The 27567-nt window shown below is 36.7% G+C and overlaps 1 protein-coding gene across 9 annotated transcripts in view; it reads right to left on the bottom strand.

Annotated features, from left to right (window-relative positions):
* CCSER1 (coiled-coil serine rich protein 1) overlaps positions 1 to 27567 on the bottom strand; it is a 620227-nt gene that overhangs the window by 278841 nt on the left and 313819 nt on the right. For all 9 annotated transcript variants that reach the window (XM_059844113.1, XM_059844115.1, XM_059844116.1 and 6 more), the window contains exon 8: positions 6338 to 6421. In XM_059844113.1, the coding sequence (XP_059700096.1) occupies positions 6338 to 6421 (84 nt within the window). The remainder of the gene's footprint in view (positions 1 to 6337; positions 6422 to 27567) is intronic.

Raw genomic sequence — 27567 nt, 5'->3', positions numbered from 1 at the left:
TTGATGTCTAAATTCTGGAATATACTAAGAGTGAATGAAAAAAATATTCACTGAGATGAACACTGCATAACACTCTTCCTTAAACATCTTCACTAGCATACAAAGAAAAATTATATTTTGTTATTAAAACATACATGATTTTTTATTTGTGATAGTTACTATACTAGTGTGTATGTACAGACTTTTCTGTGAATTTTGCTCAGCTGTGGCAAAGAAAACTGGACAAGACACTAAACTAAGATGGAGGGGAGAAAAGAGAAATCAAACAAAACATTATTTTTCCATCAGATCCCTAACAAACTGCACAGACATCCCCACATCGTGAAGAGCAAAAATATTTCCCCAACCAGAAAATTAATTATTGGAAGAAACAACACTAACAGTTGATTCATTACACACTGCAGTGCAGAGCTGAGGATAATGCATTTATCAATCTGAAAGTCATCCATATCAGATGATTACAATAAAAATGTGTCAAACACATGCCTTTAGCAACACACTGAAGGTGTTAAGTCATAGAAATTAAACTGCTCATCTTCAGAAGCAAAACAAGCTTCCCAGCACACCTGTATTTGTTTTTAAGCAACTTTACTTTTCTCTTTTCCCTTATAATCACACAGAGGCAATAATATTTCATTAGATGATACTGACAGCAGTCATTGTCATGCCAGCTCAAACTTGAGTACTTCTTTGAGAATTTATCTAATATCCCAAACTTACAATCAAGCAGCAATGAATTTCAGTACTTTTTAGCCAACTTTCATCCTACAAAGGAAAACACCTACAAAGCTGAACTGCAACATACAGTCTTCCTTCCCTGTACATCCCCAAGATGTCATTTCCATTTGTCCTAAAATTCACCTGTTGTCAGCTGTCTTTAGATTATCACTTGAGTAAAAATCAGTTTAAAAAATTAAGTTAAAAAAAGGAAAGGTGACATTGAGACATACATTTTGTCCTTCAGATAGATCAAAAAAGTAAAGTTTTCCTAGATTTTGGCCTAGGGCCAGATCAGAATTGCCTGCTTATACTAGAAGGCCCATCAGTAAAACACTGCACATCTCATGAAGGCAGCTGTCTACAAGTGACACTCCTGCCAAAGATAAGCACACACAGTGCATTATTATTGAAGGAGGGCAAGCCTGAGCCCTGTGTCTCAAGAGAGACTTTTGACAAATTCAGTATTTCAGGTTTGTTCATTTTAAAGTGTTATTTTTTTGAAATACTCCACTGCAGAGCCTCAGTGAGACCAGGAATACACTCTGTGCTCATGACATATTTTTTATCTATGCCAAACACCATGATATGACAATGTTTTCAAGTAGGAACTAAAACTCATATGCAGAATCACCTCTACAAGTGCCCAGGAATATTAAAGATCCTATCTGACTGGCAGCTTTTCATCAAGGGACTGGTGTAGACAAGGAGTTGGAGCCTAATCCCCATTGTGGGTTATAGGATATTGCCATTTTCACACTCCATGTCTGTCTAGGGGAACTGATTCAGAGAGCAATTACTGCTCAGATAAGCCTCTTCTGGAATATGTGCAATTAATTCTCCTGCACAAAACGGGGAAGATGCCTGACACTTTAATAATGTTTAAGTACACCTAATCTATTTCTTTTCTACTCCTAATTTTTTCCTAAATATGGTGAAGAAAGAGGATTTGAAACTACTTACAAATGCTGGTTCTTATGTAAATTATCCATGGGTCTGTAATACCCTCTCATAAAAACAGCCAACATGAAATGATACTACAAGCCAACAGAATGTAAAGCAAATGGGTAATCAGTGTAAAGAGTAATCTAGATTTCTTTTTCCAAAAATAAGGACTACTATCCTTTTCAACTGGGAGCTATCTAAATTCTTTAAAATTTCAAGAACAACTGTTTTTAAAATGTAGACAGTAACCTGGACTAATGAAAAGGTCTCTTTTTCACAACAATTCAAAAAATTATTTTCCCCATGCATTCAAGACATTTTTATCTGAATCTCATTCTTTGCCTGTCAAAACAAGTTGTAACGTTAAGATTGTAAAATTCAAGGGATCTGTACTGGCATAACTACATTTTGAAGTGATTTTTACACTTAGGTTAAGTGTCTTTCATAAACAGTTCATCAGCAGGACTCAAATGCATCTAAGGTTTTCTGCTACACTTCAAAGCTGAGTAACAAGCACTCATCCTCACCATACTTCACAAATCGAGCAATTGGCTAATTGTCCATTATTGAAATCAAGCTACAGAAAACAGCTAAGCTTGCCTTCACTCTTGCCCTCCAGGAATACACTGTATTTAGGATACAGCAGCCACACAAACAAATACAAAAAAAATTGCTCCTCACTAAAACTGTCACCCACCAACCCCCTCCCCCCAAACCACAGCACAAGTCCCATGCTCTCTCAAACCATTTAACCTACATTTTGGGCAGGGAGGTAGAGCTTATTTATGATTTGAAAAGATGAGAAAAAAAAAAAAAATAAATAAAAATAGGGCAGCTATGTTTGGTTGAGCTAACTGCAGAGTACAGCCTGAAAGCAGTAACTTCTACAGCTTGAGGTAAAGCCCACTTAGGTGGCACTGTACTTCGCTATTCCATAAATGTAGAAAGTCTAACATTTGATAAAGAGCCACCTCCATGGCAGAAAAATAGTCCCATCAGCTGGGCTATAAGGGGGATTAATTTCCTGACCTAACTTTGCCTCCAGTTCCACTCAGAATCCACTGCAACTGCCTCACTACATTTTTCATTTTGGTGGCACAACACAGGACTTAAGTCACACAGGGAATCAAGGTTGAAAGGATAATGGTGTTAACTCTCATTTTTCAGCGTGAATGTTGCTGTACCAATGACAGCAATAGAATAAATGTTACTGTAAACAGCAGTCAGTTATTTTTGCCAATATAGCATGAAAATATTTTCTGCTTAAAGTCATTCTAAGTGCTCACACTGCAGAGGAAAAAGATCAATTTGGGAAAATATATGGAAAGATGCAGTTGCAGGCAGACCTGGGTATGAGACAGCTGAGGTCTCAAACATCTTCATGCCCAAAGAAAACTAAGATGTTTATCTATTTTGGTTATTTAAGGGGAAAAAAAGAAGAAAAGAGAAAAGAAGAGTACATTCCCTGCAGAATGCATATGCTTGATTTGATTCCCCAGGTAATATTTTCACAAATGAGTACAGTTTTGAGAAAAGTGGTATTGGATCCCAAATTTTCAATTCCTGCTGAGGTTTACCATGTCCAGGTATCTTTAGAGTAGGTTTGGGTACCTGACATTTCTGAAGCAAGCATTTTTCAGGAGATAATGGAAGCATGGAGGAATTAATTCTACTTCCCTACCTACCTATCTCTATTTCTCTAATAATCACTAAATAAGAGAACAAACAAAAATCTGCAAGAGACTATGTTCTTCTTTATTAGGAGGTAGGTAATGGCTCCTTGTATTTTATTCCTTCTACCTGGGTATTGTTGCTGAGCATCTAAACCCCTATTTTCATTTCTCTAGTATTTAGTCTTTTCCCCCTTAAAAAGCTATGGGACAATTGCAAGTTCTGAAGCTTCACCAGCTCACACTCCATTGACATTTTCTTCAGCTCAGCTCATTCATAATGCACTCAAATGAGGTAGAAATGCTTTTTTAAAAGTACTTAAAATACTTTTTAAAGAAAAATGAAAAAAAAAAAAATCAGAGGGGAAAACAACAAGAAAAGTCTAGCAAATCTACAGTAAAGTAAGAAGCAAAAGCTCCCACACAGCCAAAATTACCTTAAGTTTACTTTGGGTTAGCTGAAGAGTTTTGCAGTAAAACCAACTAAGCAAAGGGTTTTACATAGACATGCAAACATTCAACTTGAATGCTGGAAGTGCAGATTTTAATGCACTTCTCAAAAAGCACAAAACTGACTCCCACTCAAATCAATTTTTATGTGCCATTTCTGAATTACCATCAGGATGCCATGCTTTCAAGACAGGCAAGGTGCATTTACAGATTTTATATTTCCGTATTCAGAGTGACAAATGGAACATGGGCTGCCCCAAGACACAAGAACAAAAGCTTTAGTTTTCTATTAAGTGCTATGTCTGTAATAAATTGCAGCTATGTGAAAATACGTGCAGTTTCATTAGCCACAAACGACGGCTCTTAACTTTTCTAAACATTCACTTGGCAAATGTTTACAGTCTCATAAACACATAAGTAAATGCAGCATTTGCAGAATATTAAAGCATGTTTCACATCAATTTTTGGTGAGTTTTATGCAAGCTAGGAAAACATTATCAGAATTTCCTGGCAATCATTACAGATTAATTCATTTTTAACAGCTCTGAAAGACAGCTTACTTTTCCTCAAGAGCACACTGAAAAAAGTTTCTAAGAACATCTCACACAATCAGGAGCCAACTTCATCAAGTGTCATGGTGGCAGGACCCAGGGCACCTCCAGAAAAAGGGCACTGGCAGTGCAGTATTGCAGAAGATGAAATAGAGATTTAAAAAGCACACCCATGACTGTACTTAGACAACTCAAAAAAAAAAAAAACCAAAAACAAAAGCACACAAAAAAACCCCCTAAATAACAACTAAACAAACAAAAGAAAAACCAAAAACCCCACAACCACATCACAAAAACAAACCACTTATTTTCCTGTGGTCTTCCCACTTGCTTTTTTCTAGGTTTCATAGACTAAATTAGTTTCTATCATTTTCACCTCCCAACCTGGCTTTAGTCAGTTCAATTAGGAGTAAATCAGATCTACTGGGTCCTTTCAAAGCTTAATTTCAAACGACTAAACATGGTCTCAAGAATCCCACCTGCAGTCCTTTACAAGTCTTAGTGTCAAAACTGAAGTAAATTAATAATGGCTTAAGTCCATGATACTTTCAATCATATAGAAATCCTTATTTCAAGGCCCTGGGAAGTTGTACTTTTTGTCTATTATGAAAGCTCCCTGTGGCTCTATTTTTCTTCAAATGATGTATACACAGATGAATTTTGACAACAGTTAACAGCAAATGAGCTACAGCTCCCTGCATCAATACAGGATGATTTTACATGATTCAAAAAATTGTCTACCAGTTAAACAGCATATGTTCTGAACTAGACTGATATAAAATTAATGCTCCAGGACTGTGGAGAAGTTTGATGCACCCTATGTCCCATTTTGTCATTTAATTTTAGATAATAATTACACAATACATCATTTCTTAATGTAGCCAAATACAAAACAAAGAATATTGATGATGTGTATTTATTTTGCAGATGTTAATATAGCAAAGAAATCTTTCACTCTTGGGCAAGATTACATTTTTCCCATGCAACTCAAAACTCAAGTTGTGTACTCCTGCTTTTAGTGAGTATAAAAAAAATGCAATAATAGCGAGACCTGAATTAATTCTGTTCAAGTTCTGAGCTAGGCAGGAGAGGCACAAGACAGCAAGGCACAAAAATCCCCTGAGGTAGATCAGCAAATTAAGATCTAATTAGGGAAACAATCCCTTCTCCCAAAGGGCGCTTGAACAAAATCTTAGGTGCCCACACAGCTGCAGCTTTCATGGAAGGAATGAATGTGCTCAATGTTCTCCTGAAGGTGGTGACCCTACAGGATTTCTCTGCAGTGAGAGAGAAGGTGCAAACTCCCCCTCCTTTATTTGAAAATACTGAAGACATCCATGCTTTAACCATATTCCATCAAAAAAGGAATCTTAAAATTCTGTTACCACAGCCTTAGCAAAATAATAAAATGCATTTTCACGTGTTTAGTTTTTTCTTTATTGCTGAATCATGTATTTTGCTTCAGTCACTGGAAAGTATTTTGTCAATCCTTAAAGCAGTAGTAGCCAAGCATTACTAGCTCATCTGCTAAGGAAAGGTTCAGCAAGAGTAAGAATATTTATTACTTTATGCAAAGACATCTATTATGGAGAAAAAACCCCTTTATTTCCTTTTCTACAGAAGACTTTCATAGATGTGAAAAGCAGCTCATGGGAGAAATACTGACCAGTTATCAGGCATGTGCATGGCCCTTCAAGATTTCTGGCACATGCATACAGTGCTGTGCTTATCTGCCTCTGATCAGACAACTGTCAACACAATGTCTTCAAAGAAACTTTTACAAGCAGGGAACCTAGACAGTGGCCACTTCAGAGGCTGGCAAGTCCCTAGAAAAGTACAGTCAGTGTTATCAGTGTTTATCTGAATGATTAACATAGCCTTAGGCTAGTAATTCTGTAGCAGGTGTGAAATTGTATTTCTTTAATATCTGGCCTTGGAGTGACATTATCAGGGAAATGAACCCAAAAACACCCAGAAAAACCCCCCATTGCATCTCCTGCTTACCAGCTCCTCACGAAGCTGGGCTATGAGTTCGTCTCTCTCCTTCAGCTGCAGCTTCAGCACCGAGCATTCATCTTTTATTCCATCCTAGAAAAACATCAAAAGAGATGTTATAATAGGCTTAACGCTTCGACTTTGCTCATGACAAGAAAAGGCTCTTTCACATAGTGTGAGATAATTACATTCAAATAATGAAACTCCATTTTTCTTTGTCATGTGTGGTATTTTCAATAACATTTCCTAAGTTGCTGCATAAAGAAATTAATGTATCCAAAAACATTGCACAGAAATTTGAATAGCTGCCTGCACAGAAGTCCATTTCACCGTTTTCTGAATCTTTGAACTCTTTTTACTGAAGATCCTATCAGGTCATTCCTTTTCATTTGAGAAACAGCTATGAAATGCTGTAATTTTAATCATACAAAACAACATTAGAGAAATATCAATTTAGAGCATTATTGCAGAGCTCTTGATCTTGGAGAGATGAAAAAGAAAGCACAACACACAGCCACAGGAAAAGGAAAGCACACTCCCCATCCACACATCTTTTGTCCCACACCAGCTAAAACAGCAGCAGCTCTGGTATTAACTGAGGGAGGAAAGAATATAGTTACCACTTAGTGAAATAACTACTGCAACTCAATCTGACCCCCATGAAAGGGACCCTAATAGCTAAAACTGCACCCAAACCCATGCCCAGGAAGCAGGCTGCAAGCTGTCCCCAGGAAATCTCATGAGTTCATGTAAGTCTCAACATCGTATTTGAAGAAGAAATATCAACTTCTGTGTTGTTCTGATAAACATCCCAGAGGAGAAATTCAAATAATGAGACTGAACTGCTGAAAAGTAAAAACCTTGTAAACTAACCAGCCAACTAGCTGGTTATGCAACTGTAACATAAGAACTCTATTTTTACATCCTTCTAGCATGGAAACATGGGAAGTTTACTGATTTGGAGTACTATTATTGAAAGAAAAAAAAAAAAAAAACAACAAAAAAAAAAAAAAAAAAAAAAAAAAAAAACAACAAAAAACAACAACAAAAACCCCAGAAAACCACAAGCTGCATGACAAAAAAACTTTCAGCAATCTGGTGGTATAATATTCACAGCATTTATTCTGAAAATTAAAAAAAAAAAAAAAACTGACCTCTAGTTATCAGCTAATAGCAGTATAAGAGCGCAGAAATTATTTATATTGTGTTGAGTTCAGAGGTCTGAAAGGTTATAACCAGTGTAATAAGTGTGCACTTTGCCACTACTAATGTGTTTATAAATCCAAATCAACACAGAAATACAGGACAAAAAAAGTAGAGTGTGATCCCATTTTCCTCACATAAAAGATAATAATGATATTCTTTCAAAATAATTTTATTGCTCATCATCTGCTCTAACAGAATTGGAAGAAGAAACAAGACACATGCACATCAATATTCTAAATATCTTTTCTAAAATAACTGCAAGAGAAAGTGTTACACCATTTCTGGCCACTTGCACACTATTTCCGTACTGCTATAGATCTTCTGAAAGATTCAAATTTATAAAAAAGCCAGAACTCACACTATCTCTACTAGGGAAAACTCATGGAAGTTTTCTTTATTATATGCTATTGAAGCATTTTACTGTCTACTGGCAGATTGATGTTTAGGCACAATAGCTGAAAATAAAATTTTAGTGCATCCCAGAATATAGCCCACAGCACTGGATATGATATTAGTACACATTTAACATTACTGTTAGCAAAAATATCTGCTTCTAAAAAACATGGTTTTAGGTATCAGCAAGAATTATTTTATCAAAGCAAGGTCTTTATTTAACAAAATGGTTTTAAAAACAATACGGCATTAGCTATGGTACTTCAAACTTTTGTTACATTGTGCTAAGTTCTTTTTGTCAGCACAGTTTTACACTGTTGCTACCTTTTGAAATTCTCCTTTTTAACTTAGAATAAAATAGTACAATTCACAATGGAAAAAGAAAAACATCAAGGTCCCATAGCCAAGACTATTACAAAAATAACTTCTGGAAAGCATGCACAAGCAAATATAGCAATGAGGCCTGTAACATCATGCCTCAGCCACAGCAGGAAAGATTTTTGCAGTGAGCTTTGGCACTAGGTTTTGTCTAAGAGGCAAAGCAGAGCTCCCTTGGACTAGTGAGAGCTTGAAGAATGGAAGCTCTCTGAGGCAGAATCTAAGACTTAAAACCCACCGTGCACCTCTCCTGCAAAGAGCAGTGGAGCTTTTGTGGATCCAGCAGTGAACCCAGCTGGATCTTTCTCACGCATGCAAGGAATGGACTCCTCCTGCTCAGGCACTTACCTGCCACATTCCATGCAACAATTGTCTCATAAAATTTAGACCATAACTATCCTCAGAGCTTGGAGAAAAGCATGAAGGCTAAGGTTTTTCCCTTGCATTGCCTCATTTCAGCAAAACTCTGATTAACCCTTCCAGTGGGACACGGTGCTTGGAAAATCAGTGCCCTGCATTATCAACTCCTGCACAGAGCACTGCAGCCTTGTCAAAGAGCACCCTGCAATTTCTGGGATAGTTGAGACTAAGGTTTGGACTGTGTGATGATTTTGGCTGAGGTAGAGTTAACTTTCTTCACAGCAGCTTTTATGGCACTACAGGCTGGATTTGGTCTGGAAGAAGTGTTGATAATAAAGATTTTATTTCATTTTTGCCAAGCAGCAAAAACTCACACAGCTCCAAGGTCTTTTCTGCTTCTTGTACTGACTGCCACTGTGGTGAGGAGAGGGGGGTGGCACAAAGCAGTTGGGAGGGGACAGAGCCAAGGCAGCCAACTGATCCCAGGAACATTCCATCAAATATGGCATCGTGCTGGGTATACAAAGCAAGGGAAAGGAAGAGGAAGGAGGGATGGTGCTCATCTTCCCAAGTCACCGCTACGCACGATAGAGCCCTGCTTTCTTGGAGCAGCAGACAGCTGTTTGTTGTTGAATGCAGAGTAGAATTAGGATGTTATAATCTCATTTTGCTGCACGGTATCTGCAGAGGGATCAAGCTTTCTTCAAATTCAAGAGCATGAATAAAAGAAAGAAAATACATTGTCAAGCAGTTGACTGCAAAAAGGTTTGGGCAATTTCACTGTCCCAGACACCTGTCTGAATGTAGCACTAACAGAATAAAAAATGTTGAGGAAAAAAAACTGCTGCCAAAACACAGAATACAGTCCCTCCAGGAAGTAACTACTGAAAGCTATGGCAGGAGAAGAGGCTCAGAAAATCCTTTTCTCATGCAAGAACCAAACTATTTCAGTGAAGGATTGCATGAATGATACTAAATGCTATGGAAAGGTGTGGAGGGCAGCAAAAACTGGTGGAATGCTGCGTTTTTCATTAGTCTGTAAACAGCAAAGTATATCTGATGGTGTGAATTCAGGAATGGATCATCTCTACTCCTTAGGAGGTCTGAAATGCCTCATTATCTGCTGAGAAACTATAATGCAGGGCAAAGCTGCTGTAGAAAGACCAAAATTTTTTTTTATAAAAGCTTCTCAAGGTGAATGAGAAATAGCAGACACAATCTGATGAAGATCACTAGTACCAAAAAAAAAAAAAAAAAAAAAAAAAAATCAAACCTCCCAAAAACCCAGCATTGCCTCCTAATGAATTGCCACAGCAACATATATTAAAGAAGAAATAACTTGAAAATGATGGCCTGCTTTTAGGAAAGCATGCACTCAATGTATTCTAAATCTACACTAAATCTTACTAACCTGGAAAAAAACCATTTCCCTCATAAAGTACGGCTTTCTAAACACACTTTGAATTCTCTGGGGCTGTGAGAGGCAGCCTCTTAGCTATCTCCACATTGCAGTAGACACCTGACTCATGTATTCCTGTGTTTAGAAAAATAAGCCCAGTCATAGTGTGGGCATGATCATATTTGCAAAATACGTCTCCCGCTCTTTTCAGCCCTTACAATACTTAAAGAGTGTAAAAGAACAGACTGTCATATAAGTAATGCTGAGTTCAGAAGCCAACTAAAATCAATAAAATGTCCACAGATTTAAAAGTCTGCTAGGTGAGATTTACTTTTTCTATTTACTAAACCAAAGTCCTTTGCCACTTTGATTCCTTATCTTTCTGCAAAATGAGTTTATGTCAGTGTTTTATCAGGGCTACTAGTCCAGTAAGAACATGAATGCTATGAAATTATCAATCCAAATAATTTAATCTAAGCTCTAGGCATTTTTTCATAAGATACCTGTACCACTGCAGCTTTGAGGCCATTTTGAAGAGCCTAATAAATTATATAGACTACATATTATATTTTCATTATTATTCTCATTGTTTTTATGAATATTATTCTCATTGTTTTACTATGAAAAAAAGGATGAGAATTCTGCTCTCAATTGTAGTAAGGATGTCCATGACTCTGGAAATGCTTGATAAAAAGTCAATTAACACCTCATTGTTAAAGAAAACTGCTAAACAGCATAATCTGTAAACAGTACATCTTCAAACTACTTTCTTTTATTAAATATAATCAAAAAAAGTTTTTCAGACTAAATTCCAAGTGTATGTCATAAAAATGTAAAAGTAGCTGTGTGCAAAAAGCTACCTCTCATTTTCTTCATTTATATCCTGTGATACTTAAAAAAATCCGTGATTTAGGTGCAAGTTCATTATGGATCTCCTGTTATAACTGCATACATTTATGGTCAGAATATTCCTCAAATTATCACCTCTTTACTTTTTTCTAGTTGCTAGCTATGACAGCAATTGCTATGTCTGAGTGCCAGTATTTTCCTATTTTAGTTTAATTCTGCTCATTTGGGAAAATGCTAAACATAGTAGCAAATCTGTTTCTTCTCAGATCAGGTCACAAGATGAAAAATTGTGCTGTGTGTGAAGACAACTGCAGCAGGTTATGCATAAGTGCCAAAAAGAATAATAATTTTAAATTTGAAAACTTACTTTATACCTCTTCTTAATTTGGAACACAGAGGCATATTGTGCTTACTGCAATCAAAGTGCTATAAACAGAACTAACCAAGTATTCTGGAAGATAAATTTACTGCTTTTCCTCTGATACTAAACAGAATATGTTTTTAAAGAAATACCATAAAATTACAATATGATAAAACTCATTTGATAAATGCGCGGAATTTCAGATGCTAAATGGATTGTTTATCAACTTCCGGCATTGAAAAATCAACAATTACTTAGGATATGGTGTCTTAAGAAAATAATCCTGGAACAAACAAAATTAGGAAATTTAAAACTGAGTATCAGGTCCAGAAAGGTACACAAATGCCACAACAGTTGAAGCTTCCTCTCAGTTATGCAGATCTACGCAGAAAAGTTCATAAATTTATGGATAACTGTCTAGAACATTCAGAGAAAACACAAGGTTTAACACATACAGTAATTTTCTGCGAACAGCATAGGAGCCTGAAGAGGGATTGTGGATGGCTTCTATGGTTCCCTTTATACCACCTGACATCAGAAAAGCAGCAAGTCGTTTTGTGGATCTTACACGTAGGAGCGCTACTATCTTTTTCCAAACTGAGACACCACTTGTGTTAGCCTGTTTTACAAAAGGAAGAGCATCTATCTATTTGAGATTACATGAGTAGACTGCTGGATATTACAGACTGTGTTTTCAGAAATGAGTTTTCAGTCAGATCATGAGTACTTGCACTGTTTATCATTACTCTTGTTCTAATGAAAGTCCTAAAGACCCTAACATTAGCAGAGAGTCCAAGTCTGCATTATTCCTTTCATGTGTCAAAATGAAGTCACTGGTCTGGTCCCTGCTGTAAGTACACCATGGCACCTCACGTACACAGTGGGGCTTTTTCCCTTCTGTACTCTCTCTAGCTTCACCTACAGCATCACCTCATATCTCGTGTATCAATCCCTTTCAATCACACCAAGAGAGAAATTATTTGGCTGGCTGCATTTCTTCACATGTGCAAGGCACATTGATTTTGTTCCTTTGGCTCATCTGCTGTTTTGGTACCTTGCCAGACCAGTTAGTCTTGGCTGGAGTCCCAACAGTGCTCCCAAAGAGCATCCCTGCTGGCTGCAGGCAATGGTCACACTTAACTCGCCTGCTTCTCATGTCACACTGCCCCACCAGCTGCTGCTGAAGCCCAGAACAAGGGTGAGAGCAAGTCCATGCTTCAGAAATTCCCATTAAAGCACAACACACCAGCTCAGAGCAATCCCCCATGACCATTTAGACCCAGCACATGCAGAGTCTCACTCCGAGTTATCTTTCCATTAGGAAAAACACAAATAAATAAAATCTTTAATCAGCTTTGTAAACCCTGATCATATTAGAAAAAGACATCATTTTGTACATCTTCTTTCCACACAGTTCCAGTATTGAAATGACACTTCTAAAGGAAAAACTAGCTATTTCATTTCTTGATCAGGAAATAAAATGGAGTTTGGGGAGCACAGGATCTGATCTTCTTATGATAAATAAGGGTGATTAATCCTAAAAAACGACCTATGCAATACTATAACATATTCTCAGTTCACTTACATGGAACATGTCTATAAGTATTTTACTGGGTGATTTAGGGCAGTTACACCCATTTTAATACTAGAATTCAACTGATATCCAACTGTGAAGGTAACACTCAGAGAGACTACATAGGCTATGCTACTTTGACTTCAGACATTTATGAATACAAAGCTAAATTAACATTTTCTTCATAGTGAGCCAAATTCCATTAACTCTGAAACACAGATTAAGCAAATTAATTTAGATTTCCTGTTTAAATCCAGTTGAAATTTTCACTCTTTCTGAGTGATAATAAAAAGTATTGAGTTTAAAAGTATGAAGCTTGATTAATGAACTGCAGAACATGAAACTGAATGATTATACCATACAAAGCCCAAGATATTTCTAACCTGCAAAAACCATGAATAGCAGCCAAGAGCATAACAAAAGATATGAACGCATTTTTCCCAATTTAACCAATCCACCAATATTCCCTTTATGGCCAGAAATCACACACAGAGTACAATGTCTCCTTTGGTGATACCACTAAATAAATTCTACATTCATGTAGAGAAAACAAGTGAAACAAACCCCCCTAACCTTCCTCTGGTTTTCAACCTTGAACACAAGGTAGGTGTATTTCCTATTCATCTTCTCCATGACTTCCACTGTTTTATAAATCCACATGCTTATTGTGTAACTACTGTCATCTCTGTTTGAAACCAGCAAATATCTCCCTCCTTACATAGGACATTCTGTATCTGACCAAAACCTTCCTCCACCCTTGGACTGTGTTCTTCATTTGAACCAGGTAATCAGGATTCTACCAAGAATAAATGCTCAACTCTAAGTCCCTTTTTTTTTTTTTTTAAATAATATTTTAGTAAGTACTGAAATAAAGGGGGCCTTTCAAGGAACTATGCACCATGTCTGAAAGTTCTCTTTCCTCATCGGGAAAAATAGGATTGTTCTTCCCCTTGCATACTCCACTGTGCCTGCTGACATTGAATCACAACTGTCTTTCATCTTTACATCATTTAGCATGATTAAATCTTTCTGCAACATTTCAAACTTCATTGTAATTCTAATTGTTCTGGACTTTCTAGAAGTATAATTCTTCCTTTAATAAATGACTACTTATGTCTTTTGTACTGTATTTCTGATCTGCCATTAATCCAAAAGAAGACTCTTCTACTCATCATCTTATTTTTTAAAAGCCTTTGATGAAAGGCTTTGTTGAAAGCTTTTTGGAAATTGAGTTAACTACACAAAACAGATCATCCTTATTCACATGCATGACTCTTTTAGCAGACTTCTGAGGTCTGATTAAAATCTCAGGAAGCCTGTTCTGCTCTTCCCCCTTTATTATATTCATTCATGTTCCAAGCAAATCTATTTTCCAGAACACTTTCTGCTAGTTTAACCTGTAACAAACTCAAATTAAAAGAACTTTTTTAAAAAACCCAACAAACAAAAAGCAGTTGTCTATTTCAATCTGAGATTTAGCCACAAAGATCAAAGCAATAGGTAAAAGGCAAGAGTTAGCAGCTCAACACTTTCTCATATCAGTCTCAGAATGAGTAGCTGCTGCAAGAGATTTCCTGTTCTCTCCTGTTCCATTACTATTCTCAAATATCTTAAATTGTCATTTGAAGACTCATTCTTTGGATTAGCTCCCCCAATGTAGTTGATGTATTTACTGATGTGGAAACAAACACCAATTTTTTAATTATACTTTTTGTTTTTCTTCAACAAAATCTTATTAGCCAAGAGTGCTTCCTTAAACACCTTTTTTTTTCAGCATTGCAAATTCTCTACAAGACCTCACTGCACTTACTAATTTGATGAAAGCATTCTGTAATCAGGGTGGGGTTTAGTTTGTTTGTAACCATATGTTTAGCAGTTTAATATTGTCCTATTAATTCTCATTATCATCAGGGATAAAATATTCTTATCCAATTTTTTCCCCTAATGTCGAATCAGCAAAACCAAAACCTCTTCACACTTTTACAGGTAAACAACCTTATTAATCATGTTAATACACATCAACTGAGTCACATGAAAGAATATCCATAAAATCTATAACTTTGTGCAAATATAATTTAATTTACTACTGAAATGCAGCCACTTTTTCATTTCTATGTCAGTTTCTTTCTGCCAAGCAGCAAGACAAAAAACATTCAGGCCAAAAAAGTAAAAATATCTGCCAATCTGCAGCATTTTTGTAGACGTTTCATTACTGCCACAACAGTAAAATTATTTCTTCATATTCAGAGAAAAATGTGCTAAAAAAACCTCATTTGTCTAAACAGAAGGAGACAGGCCCAAATTGGATCCTGGCTGCCCTGTGAGTAGATCAATAGAAAAGTTTCTTCTAGCTCCAACACAGCATAGGCCACTAAGCCCAAACCTCCCCTGAATCCAGTGTAGTCTTCTACTATCGGCTTGTATATGTGACACAATATTTATTACTTTTTGCTGAATGCAATGTATCAGCTTTAAAATATTCTTTGTCCTGCCTCCTGGAATCACAAGAAAATTTCAGACAGGAGGAAAGGGGAGTCTTATGAAATAAGGGACCTTGGTTTCCTCCAGTTGTGAGGAAAAATGTGACAAAACAACATCTTGTGGACAAAAAGGACAAAACACCTTTTTATTTTACCATTACTGCTTTTAAAGGCAAGTCAAGATTTTCTTTAGAACCTGAATAAAAATATATAAAAATAATTTTAGATTGATGAGGATGATTCTGGGAAGAAAGCAATGAATAAGCTTTCAGATATTCCAAGTACATTAGAATTAACAGAAGTAATCTTATTAAACACTCTCAAGAGAGTAAGAAAGAGAAGAGATCCAGCCAGATCTGCTTGAAGTTTTAATTATGAAAATAGTATACCATTCCAGGGAAGTCTTTAGGATCAAAAATACAAATGCTTGCATGCATGGATATCATGTGAAAAGAACAAATCACTTTGACAATCTTTGAGTATACCAGCCTAATTAACCTATTCCAAAAGGTTCCCTAGATCCCCCTTGGTGACGCAGAAAAGAAAGAAACCCTCACATTTAGATAAAATGAAACCCCAGATGTTCTACTGATTCTTTATATTTACATCATGAAGGTGTATTGAGAGAATATGATGTCCTTTATACTTAATACTTGTAAATTAGTACTGCTTAAAGACTATCACATATCACTCCTATACAATATTACTGACCCTTTAAAGAAATTATCAGGGACTAGCAAAATGATGCACAGCTGGTGAGCAAACCAGCTATTACCAGACTTTCTCTGTTACAGATGGGGAAAGTTGTGGGTTTAGAGTCAAAGAAAAAAACCAGGAAGACATGTTGATATTTTAGAATACCTTGCTAAAGTTATTGTAGAATTTATACGTATAAAACGTGAAGATTGGCAAATGTGATAAAGGCAGGAAACAATGTCCTAAGGTGGCTGTTATCCCCATTCGTGTGTGTAATTTATGCTGGATATTATGTTCTGTGCCTTTAAGGCTGGCAGAGTGAAAGTTTTGTTTTGGGCCTCTTATCAGCCACTCGGTGGGACATACAGATAGCACAGTACATAGTGCTGCTTTTTTGCTTTTTGCCCTGCTTTTTGCTCTTGCTCCTGCTTTGCTTTTGCTTGCTCTTTTCCCTCTTCCCATTAGTTAATTAAGCTGAACAGTCCAAATTCCTTCCTGGACTGTTTCCCCTTTCCTGTCTGGGCTGCTCCGGACTGGGACCTGGGAAACACCAAGAGAGAGTCTGCACCTTGAGGCTGCAGCAGCTGCCCCAGCGCCGGAGGGACTGATAACTGAGTGACCACCCCAGGAGAGACTTTCTGAATTTGTCATCTTTTTCAGAGCGGTGAAAGAGTGGTGTCACCCGGTATTGTTCATGGGGGGTGCTGTGCCTGTTAAATAAACAGGTTCTTTCCACTTCTCTCCGAGGAATTCTTCCCAAACCGGTTTGGGGGAGGGGCCGTGTGGGTTTGCTTTCTGGAGAAGCCCTTTTTGGGGATTCTCTCCCAAATTTGCCCTAAACCAAGACAGCCAAGCACAGCTGGATTTGTTTCTCCACATAAAAAACCTGTATCTCCTCTTTCACCTTACAGCTATTTAGTACACTGAGCTCTGACACACTGAGGTTTTGTCTTCTCATCAGTAGTCAAGACTAGATTCTGAACTACAGTGAATGTACTTCACTGTGGTGAAGTCAACCAGCTTAACTAGACTATATATTCAGCACTACTCCCTCCTCTATTGCATATTCAATTACTTACTGACCTTAAATGAAAATACATTTATTAATTGAGAATAAACCTTTGTTCAACCAATGGGACATTTTCCTGCAAGTTTATGCAGATACATCAATCTTTAAATACCTTCCACTTTGCATACATACAGAAAATCAAATTTCTGGACTGACCTTGTGGTCATTACAAAAGACTAGATTTGCTTATCCTTATGATTTTTTGAGGGAAAAAAAAACCAAAAACAACCAAGGCTTTGTCAAATAACTGAGACAAACAAAACTCAGCTATCATAAGATAATTGTCCTATGACAGCATAACTACAAAGATACTACAAAAATTTAAGTCTCTTCAGACAAAACAAAACCAACTATAAATGCCTAGCTATTTTGGTCAGTATAGAAAACAGCACAGTCTAAATAATTAGTGCACCACTCACCAGCATAATAAAGATGCTAATACAGAACTGCTCACCCTGGTTCTGAGGTACCCTGTAAAGAAATGGATCAATGCACAGATAAAATTCTGTGTATAAAAAAATACAAAAATATGCCTGTGGGATTTGACTTAAGAGCATTGGAATGCTAGAAGAACCATGTAACTCCATCAGTTAGCTGCGATTTGCTATTACTAGACTTGGCCTGTTACAGACAGGGAAAGTTGTGGGGTTAGAGTCAAAGAAAAATAGGTGTTTTTTCTAGATGTATATTTGCATGAATCATCTCTTTCCACTCATATATCCTATTGCTTAATTCCCCAATATTTGTCATTATGAAATTGGATATGAAATAACCTTGCAAGATCTTCTTTGCTCATTTTGAGAAAACAAAGAAAAATGCCAAGAAACTCAGCCAAAAATGAGCTTAATGTTACTTTCTTTAGGCAGTTTCCCCAGAGAGCCAGCTACTAAAAGATTTTTTCTAAGTCATGTTTTACTTGATACGTGTGTGCCACAGAAGCATTAATTATTCTATCACTTGCAGCGCAATACTAGACCTCGTTAAGGTCCTGCATGGTTCTTCCTTCACCACCATTGGAGGGACTTAGCTGTTTACCCTCTCCAATTCTGATTATTAAAAAGCATATTCCACTTAAAGCATACCTCTACTTTCTCCTGTTTCTATGCCAAAAATGGGAAAATAGATGCATTTCAGTGTCCATTTTTTTTCCTGGGCATGTGTTCTGTTCTGTACTGCCAGAGAAGCTTAGTCAATATATGTGGTGAGCAAGACTGGATAGATTAATGAGCTCATTATAATTCATTAAAGAGTGATGTGGGGATGACTGCCCACTTTAATTAGCTTTATTACTGTAGGAAATTGTTTCATATGCCAAGCTCATCACCAAGCATGCCTGGAAAACATTAGAGTAGTAATCAGACTTGATACGAGAACCTTTCATTACCCTGTAAGGCTAAAGGCACTTATAATGACAAGGAAAATATTAATAAGATGGACATGAGATTGGCTAGCATAAAATAATTTATTGTGTCTAATAATTCAGTGATAAACTGCACAATGGTGATTTCAAGTTAAAAATTCAGTGGAACAGCTGTGTTTCCATGGCACACCATGGGCTCTTCCTGTAATCATGACATTAACTGACAGTAATAGATTTAGAAGGTTTAATAGGTCAGGTTTGCTCAGATAATAAATCCTAATGCAAATTAACTTTGACTCAAATATTTTAATGAAAATCTTAATTGGTAACTGGATTTTCTTCAGGAGTACGTGAGCCTCTTTTTCCAGTCACGCCTCAGATTAGCAAGCACATTTCCACACATTTTCTGATAATTCTCACATTTTCTGATAATTCTAAGTTGCAAGTAAACAATAGGTAAAAAATACTTGTACACAAAGATAAAAATATGCAGATAAAATTGTAGAAGATATGGAAGGAGAGAAATAGAAAATTAGCATAAGAGTTTTGTTCAGTCTGCAAAAGCCCCACTGAAGAAAGGATTATGTTCTAGGATCTACTTTTTGAATGTTTAAAGTCCTAGAACATATTCACAATCAAGGTTTCTCAACATTAATCAAATGCTTTAAGGTGTAATCTCTGAAACCTCAATAATTTATTCCAATCATGACTACCTTATCATTTTAATTACACTCTCTTTCACTCTAAGCAACAATAAATGTTTCTAAGCCCTACCTTCCTGATTAGTTTTATTTTGCATAAATTGCTTACTATTATCAAGTTCTATATCTAATCAAGAGTTTGGCATTTGTTTTAATACAAATGTTAAGGAAATACTTATAAGTATCCCTGTACTATTCATGGTCAGAGCATGTCATGAGACTATATAAATTAACGGTTCATAAGATCAGAGATGATCAAGTTTTTCCATAGCATATCATAATAAAGTATGGCAAATTATGGCTGAGCATATTTTTAGTGATAGGAATTCTTTCCATTTTAAGATGATTTTGGGGTGGTTTTAGAGTGGCTTATTGGAAGATTACCGCCCCCCCATCAACCCACCACTGTAAGGTAACTAAACAACGTGCAAAAAAAGTGCTTCCCAGCTCTCAAACATACCATTACATTTTCATGCCTTGTGTTGTTGAGCTACTCCAAACACCCACTACCTCAAAGCAATTCTTTCTCTTCCAATTTCCACAAGCAAAACACCAGTTACTCATGAATTTTCTAGTGCAAAAGAACAGGTTATACTTCTGACTTCACATCAGAGCAACTGCCCATTGTTATTTTGCTTCTTGTATGAAAACTGATGTCCCTAGAGCCTCATTCCTTGGCAACATTCCCTGTGGAAAGGGAATCCACCAGCTATTAGCTGAGTATGACACTACTGGGACTGACAGAGCAGCAACATCTGACTCTCACATATTTTCAAATTCCTGTTGAAAATATGTGGCATGTAAGCAACACAGATAGAGGACTAATAAAAACTAAGAGAGCCAACACACAGACTTTAGGGTTGACTTCTTTACAGTTCTGTGTGTTGTTATCCTAAAGGGAGGTGCTGCTACTGCACTTGAGCTCACAGAACTAATGAAATGAGCTTTACAAAAGCCTTCTGACATAGGTCATGGTTGTGATCCTAGAGAAGAGGAAGCTGAAAAAAAGGACAACAAAAAAATCTCAGAACAAAACTGAGGTTTTTATTTTCCATTTCTTGCCATGACCATAACTGAATTCTCTTTTGCTCGTCATGGCTCTCAGACCCCTTAATCCTCTTGATCCTGTATTACACCTGCATCAGGCACAATTAAGAACTTCACAGTTTTCCTAAGCCGTGCTGGTTTGGAGCCCAGGACTTGATACTCCCAGAAGTTTTCCAGACACTTGAGAGTGGGCAGGGTGAACCCAAAACTGAAAGTATTTACTATAGGATTCCTGGGTCTACTTTCAGTCATTGAAACAGAATGGAAGGATTTTTTAGGATCTTATTTTAGGATTAATACTGATTTCCTAACCAGTTAGAAGTTGTATGCTTCTTGTAGTTGTATGCTTCTCCCTCTTGTGCATAATCTTTTTGAGGGTCAACAAACAGTATCCCTAGCAACTATACTATGAGTATCTAGTCAACATGTGAACAAGTAAACATTTGACATTTTAATCATACAAAGTAAGGATAAACATTTTCTGCAATTTAAGATATGAAACAGTGAAAACAGAAACAAAACAAGCCCAGCCCACCATACAACACCCTTTCACATCCAGGTGGGAGGAGCTGAGCTGACTTTGCCACAGTCATCTGACAATTGTATTTTATTTTTATAAGGCTACACAACCAAACCATTTGCACAGCTAATACATTAAATTTTGACAAACCTGTTGTTTAGATGTTTTGAAAATTACTATGCTGTACACAATAAAGATATAATAGGAAAATCATCTGATTATGTGTGAAGAAAATGCTTCTTCAGAATACTAAATTTTTCATCAGTATAACCTGTTTATGACAAATGACTTATCCAAATAACATCATCGATGTGTATAAATCTATATTACAACTCAGTCTTTAGGACTCTCATTTCAAAAATATAAATCTCATTCACCTTTATTCTTTTTTGTTTTAAAGTACTTACTGTCCTACAGTTCATATTCTGTGTACATTTTTTAAAAAGTTTGAACCCAAGCATCAGCCCTACCTATAAAAAGAAATAATGAGGTAGAGGGAAAACAAAGAGAATTAATTAAGAACTATGAGCAAAACAAGGACAGACTATTAAAGATTACATGTTTATATGCCTAAAAAAATAAGCAGGTTCTGGTGATTAACCTGGATCCTGATTTTATTAGCATGTATATGTTTAATAACTGTTAGCATTAAGCACGCTCCTTCTCACTTAGCTAATTGTGTGTTTTCATGTTTCAAAGTTCTTTGTCTTCTTGCTCAATTCAAATTACACAGAACAATTAGCTCATGTCAGAAAGTCAGAAAGAGAAGAAAGGGTACTTTTCTCCTCAGTTACATTTCTTGACTGCAGATGAAATGAAAATGTGAATGAAATAAGCTGATGGCTCTCACTCTAGCTGGTGGACTCAGAGTACTGGTAAGCTCTCAGTGAGAGTCTATGTGCCTTGGTCAATGCTGTAAACATCTCTCATTCAAAGATGCCCAGTCTGACAGAAAAACAAGCAGAAGTTAGACCCAACTATTAGTCCTCAGCTGCTGCTCTATTTATACACCATTTGCAGTAATTTTGTCCTAGAGAAGTCAAATGCTATCCCTCGAAATATAAAATGGCTGATTTTGCAGTAAAAGAGCGGAAGTTTTTTCTAAAACTAATAGGAAAAAAATCATTAAAGGGCAAAATTTGCTGTGGTAATACTATGCATGGTTTCATCTGACTGCCTTCACCCCCACCCCAGAACTCAGATGTGTGAAAATCCTATGACAACAGTAACAGAAATTACTTAGAAAATTACTTGGGTTCTGGTGAAAGGTGTCCTTCAGCATCTTTCACATCAGCAGATGAGTAGTTTAATTAGGGCCATAAACTAGACACAGGGGTGACTTCCATATCTACTATATATGATAAAACATCTGTCCCAGTGAGGTCCTGATCTTTAAAGATGGTACACTGAGCACTCTCAGTCTTATAGGTTAAATGTCCAAAGAAAACAGTAACATTTACTTTCATTGTTGATTGAATGACTCATTTTCACAGGAGGTTTCCTGCCCATTAAAAGGTATCTCAAAGAAATCTCCTTTATGCTACACTGAGACACAGCTTTGTTTCTTCTGTCTGCCATATATAAAACAAGAACTCATGTAAAAGGCTATGAAAACCTTAACACCACACCCATGACCTAAAACAAAGAAGCCAGTGTGAGGCATGCTCACACCTTGAAGCAAACTGCAAAACATTAGAATACTTACTGCCATTTTAACAGGCATAAGCAAAACAGCACCAAGCAAAGGTCATGGACTTTGTTGTTGTTAAAAACTTGAGAATTTTCAAGGTTAAACAAGTTTGCCTGTATATTTAACAAATACAGATGTAGTACCCAGACATAATACCACTGAAGCTGCAGCACAGCCTTTCTTCCACATAAATAGAAGCAGATCATGCCCAGGTGAACACTGCTGCAAGCATTACCACCAACAAAACAATTACTTTTGCACAAAATTCATTCTCTGGCTCTTCACCAAAAGGCTCCTGCCACAATCAGATTCTCATCCTCTATATATCTCCACAGTTCTATGAAGACAGATGTTGATTTGCCCTACATATTTTCCCCACCTGTAAGAACAGGCTTAACACTTACTACTAGGTGTTAGGAAAATTAATGGAGCTATGAAAATTAGAAAGCCTGTGTTATACACCTACAGGAGTGAACAGCAACTTTTTATATCCTGCAGAGAGATGAGTATAGTTTTCAGAAAAATGAAAAACCCAGACTGATTTCACAGAGGTGTCAAACAGAATGAAAACCCCAAAGGAGAATTTTTTCATTACAATGGAAGCATAGATTTTTTTCTTTTGATTTAGTGGAAAGAAACACTTTGGTTTATGGTATCATGAAGATCAATCTGAGCAACCTCCATTTTGCTGTCCACAAGAGCAATGTGTGTTCTCTTACTGCCTGGCTAAATTATAATTACTTTACTCTCATCCCTAAAATTTTTAACATTGTTGGTATGTAGTCAAGCATGTTGACAAAATGATGAAATTATTTCACTCTTCATGAACTATCAGATGAATTATTCACTGTTCAAGCCTACTTTCAGTGTTCTACTAAACCTCACAACAATGAAAATCCTTTAGCACAGGTAGTAATCAACTATTGTATAATCTTTAAGAATGCTATTATCCTTTGTAATGCAGTCCATTAAAAGCAAAGCAGTCTATATGCATTAATTATGAATGACATCAAAAGGCATTAAACTAGTCACCAAATGTAAGCAAAATCCTAATCTATTAGAAAAAGAGTTACTTGCTCATCATTTGCTGCACAGGGAGTTTGTTGACTGAATTTATTCTGGCTTTCTCAGTGCTAAAATTCAATACACACATATGACACAACTGAACAAGAAAATTTATATAAACCAGCTGATTTCTAGAGAGAGCAGCCTGTTATGCACAATAGAAATTCATGGATTTGGATGCTGATGTGAGGTGTAGAAACCTGTCCAGTGACAGGTTCACGAACCTTTGCTAAAGGCTACTTAAACATAAAGTTCTATCTCAGTTCAGACCATTTCTTATCCAGAAAACCTGTCGGCTGAAACTGGGATGGGAAAGGATTAAACTTATTTTCCAAGTGATGCTTTGTCCCCTGCTTATCAGACCCAGAACACCAGAAAGCTTATTAAGTGTCCAGGCTTGTCTATGTGGTGGCAAAAACAAACCCTCCAATCTGCAAGGAGAGGACCTGTGAAAGAAGGGTAAATGAGTAATGTAATAAAAGAATGGATTAAATAAGACATGAAGAAAAGAAGATTACATGAAAGAACAAATAAGAAAAATCACGAAAGAAAAAATAACCTAGAGGAAGTCAGCAAAAATAACGGAAGAAAAGTTGAAGGTTTTGATAACATAAAATGATTAAAATGAAAGATAAGCGGAATAAATGCCACAGAAAACCTGAATTTTTTTCCACTCTAATTGACAACAGAACAGATTCAGCAATGTAAATAGTTTCATTTTATATATAAGCAGAAACTAATTTTCTTGTACAAGAATCTAAAATGAATGTGTTATGGCATGTCTGAACTTTTGACGTTCTAAGAAAGTAATTTGCTGAAACTTGGTGCAGTATCCATCTTTCATTCTTGCCTTGAAAAGGCATGCAATCCTGCAGAAATCATCTAGAAGATGTAATGGCTTAAGGAAGGAAGTCAGGGTTACATGAAAAAATGCCAACAGTTGAAAAATTCTATGTATTCAATAAGTTTTAGAGGCAGACCCATTGAAAAATTGCTGTTCCAGCAGAAGAAGAGACTCAAATCAATGAAAAGGGAGCAAAAGATAGAGAGAAGAGTTTGATGTTACAGACCATAAGAGACAACATTTTAGAGTTAGGAAAAAACCTACAAAGATCAACTGGACCTTGAGCAGACAGTGCATCTGGACAGAAACATAAGCTAAGGATCATTTCCCAGCAGGAGAAGCTGCGAATTACAGACAGACAATAAAGGGCCAGAACAAATGACACGGCCTGAGGAGGACAGGAGACCATAACTCTGGATGCTTGGTGAGAAGTGTGGGCCTTGACAGAAGGGCAAATACGCTCCATTTTCCAGTCGTTTCTTTTTCTCTGTTCCATGGGCAATGCTATGATAATTAGATATTATTTCGGTATAATTTTCAGTCTCTGGATTCAGATAAAAGCCAGCTCACACGTGGCTGGCAGAGGACTTGATCTCTGCCTCTTCAATTCAACCTGTGTCTTAAAATAGCCAGACATTGGGCTCATTCTCCTCAGACAGAAAGGATGGATCACCAACTCATGCAAGCTTCACTAGTGAAGATTCCATAAATGTTTTATGGCTTTATATAGTACCTATTCCAGTATCAACAGAATGGCAATCATAATGAATTTGATTTCATGGAGGAATGTGTATATCACTACACAGAATTGACAGAAAATCATACAAATTTACTCTAAGCTTCACATAATAATCAAAATCAAATACCAGATGCTATTGTTTTTGCACTGACAGAAACATTCTCTGTGCTTTATGTCACTATGAAAATCTTTGTGATAGAAAATGAGTTAACATATTGGTTACTCTCCCACTTCTCCTTTAAAGCAGGGAAAACTACCATAAAAACGTATCTGGCTTATTTTTAAACACACAATGACTGCAGAGCCACCTAACTAATCAGACAATAGTCCCAAGACCCAGAGCTTAAGAACCAAGAAAAAAGCTATACCTCATTTTGTCCCATTTTGAGTTTTCCACTGCTGAAAGCCAGGATAGTCATTGTCTTACTGTCCACCAACAGTTTTTACATTTTTAAAAGCATAGTATTAAAAAAAGACAAAACCTAAAAATTTGTTCAATACAGAGATCTTCTAAATGGACCAATAAGTAACTTACAGTGGTTATTTGCTGAAAGGTAAGTGTAAGAGGACAAGAGAACTTTGTAAAACCGGTTAATTTATATACAGAGAACAAAATACTCCCACCTGCAACAAAAAGCAACACATTCCTTGCGTGGTTTGTGGGGTTTCATCCAGGCTGCTGGGGAGGATGGTGGGACTAATCTCATAGTATTTATGGGCTAGAAGAGGTCCCACTTAGGCTGCTGAACTCAAATTGCATATATCAGAGCTGAGAACCATGACAAGAAAGCTCAGCAGGAGCTTGTTGCAGGGACAGGAGAGGCAGTACAGGGGACGCTGCAGTCCAGAGCACAGCCTGCAGGGTGGGCAGTGAAAGGCTGCACAGTCATAAAAATGCAGAGCAACTAAGAATGGGGTGGGAGAAACATTAATCCAAGGAGTGACTTCCTCTTTCATGAGAGAACTGGCTAAAAAAGGCTACTGCTACTCGGCCCAGAAGGAAATGCAATGAGAATTCAGGTTTCTAAAATAGAAATAACCCTAAACACACCAAGTGTGAGAGACACACATGAAAAAATGTGATGCCTTTTACAGTAATTAAAAGGATAAGAGATGTACAAAGATATGGAATTTGAGTCCAGAAAGACAGGACAGGCAAGTTTGATTGTTTCAGCATGGATCTGAAAGCCAAGGTGGGGCTTTTACTTCTCAAAGCCCCCTGAGTCAGGAAGGCACCCCTTGATAGAAAGTGAGGAGGATGTATGGACTGAGTCATACTGAAGGTGGAGTGGCTTTCTGTAAACTTCTGAGAGAGAATATTTCACAGATCAGATGAAGTACAGCACCATTCCAAAGTGAGGAATGCTCTGGGTTACATCCTGCCACAGCCAGACATAAAATATGCCAAATAATTTCTAAAATTTACAAGTTTATGATCAGGCATAAAACTTGGATCTTTCATTACTTGAGCTACAACTCGAGACATATAAAAAACACTTTCTAATTCAGCTGCTCAATAAAACATCTTAAATTAAAATTAGATTAAAATACGTAATTTCAATATGCAATTACAACTTCCCAAAAAGTGCTAATGCTCTGCAACCTCAGCTAATAAAGCTGTAATAAACACAGGATCGGGATGCTGGTGTGCTGTATGTGAACAAATACAACGGAATTCATCTCTTTTCAAAGAGGCTCAGTAAAAATCAGAATATTTAGTCTACTTAGTCAAAGTTATCTGAGTCTCATCAGGTCACTAATGAAAAGAAATTGTGCTCATTTAGACTGTTATTCCAAGCACTTTCTGAATATAATTTTTGGCTTTGAAAATCTTTCAAAATTAAAAATAATTTGACAGATTTTCATCTGTACAACTATATTCTTAAGGTGTGAAACACAGTATTATTTAATAAATGGATAACCCAGTGATCCATTAATCATGTAACTTTTCACCAAACAAAAAAGCAACATGTTTCTTTGTTGAAATATCAGGTTGTAGCTGCATCCCTACCAGAAAGGTTAAAGAGATTTATATCTCAAGTACAGATCAGATGGTCTTGAGACTCATCAAACATTCCTCGTGGGATCACAGGTCCGTGCTTTCTTTCAGCAGACATTCATTACTGTGCACTCACTTGGCAGATGCACAATATCCAAACTGCCTCGTTGCCATGTGATGGCTATTCATCCCCAACATCAAGTTTGCTGGAACGATTTCCCTGCATCTCTGAGGGCATGACACCACTTCTGCTCTGGTATTTTTAAGCTGTTTGTACAATAGCACTCCCACGTAAAGACATTGGCAGTAAAGGCAGCAGATTATCACATTTCATTCTGAATCTGACATGGCCACCTAATAAAGGAATGCTAGATAAATCCTGAGGGGTTTTTTTAAAGGAAAGAATTGCTATCACAACACCACTTGAAAACAGAATATATTGTTATATTATGAATATATTGTTATATTATGAATATGCAGAAGATTTTCAGTTGAATTGAGTGCTGTTGA

This window comes from Haemorhous mexicanus, chromosome 4 (assembly GCF_027477595.1).
Source record: "Haemorhous mexicanus isolate bHaeMex1 chromosome 4, bHaeMex1.pri, whole genome shotgun sequence".
In the NCBI taxonomy this organism is placed as follows: domain Eukaryota; kingdom Metazoa; phylum Chordata; class Aves; order Passeriformes; family Fringillidae; genus Haemorhous; species Haemorhous mexicanus.
Note: the sequence above shows the minus strand (reverse complement) of the source record. Positions and strands in the feature narration are given on the sequence as shown.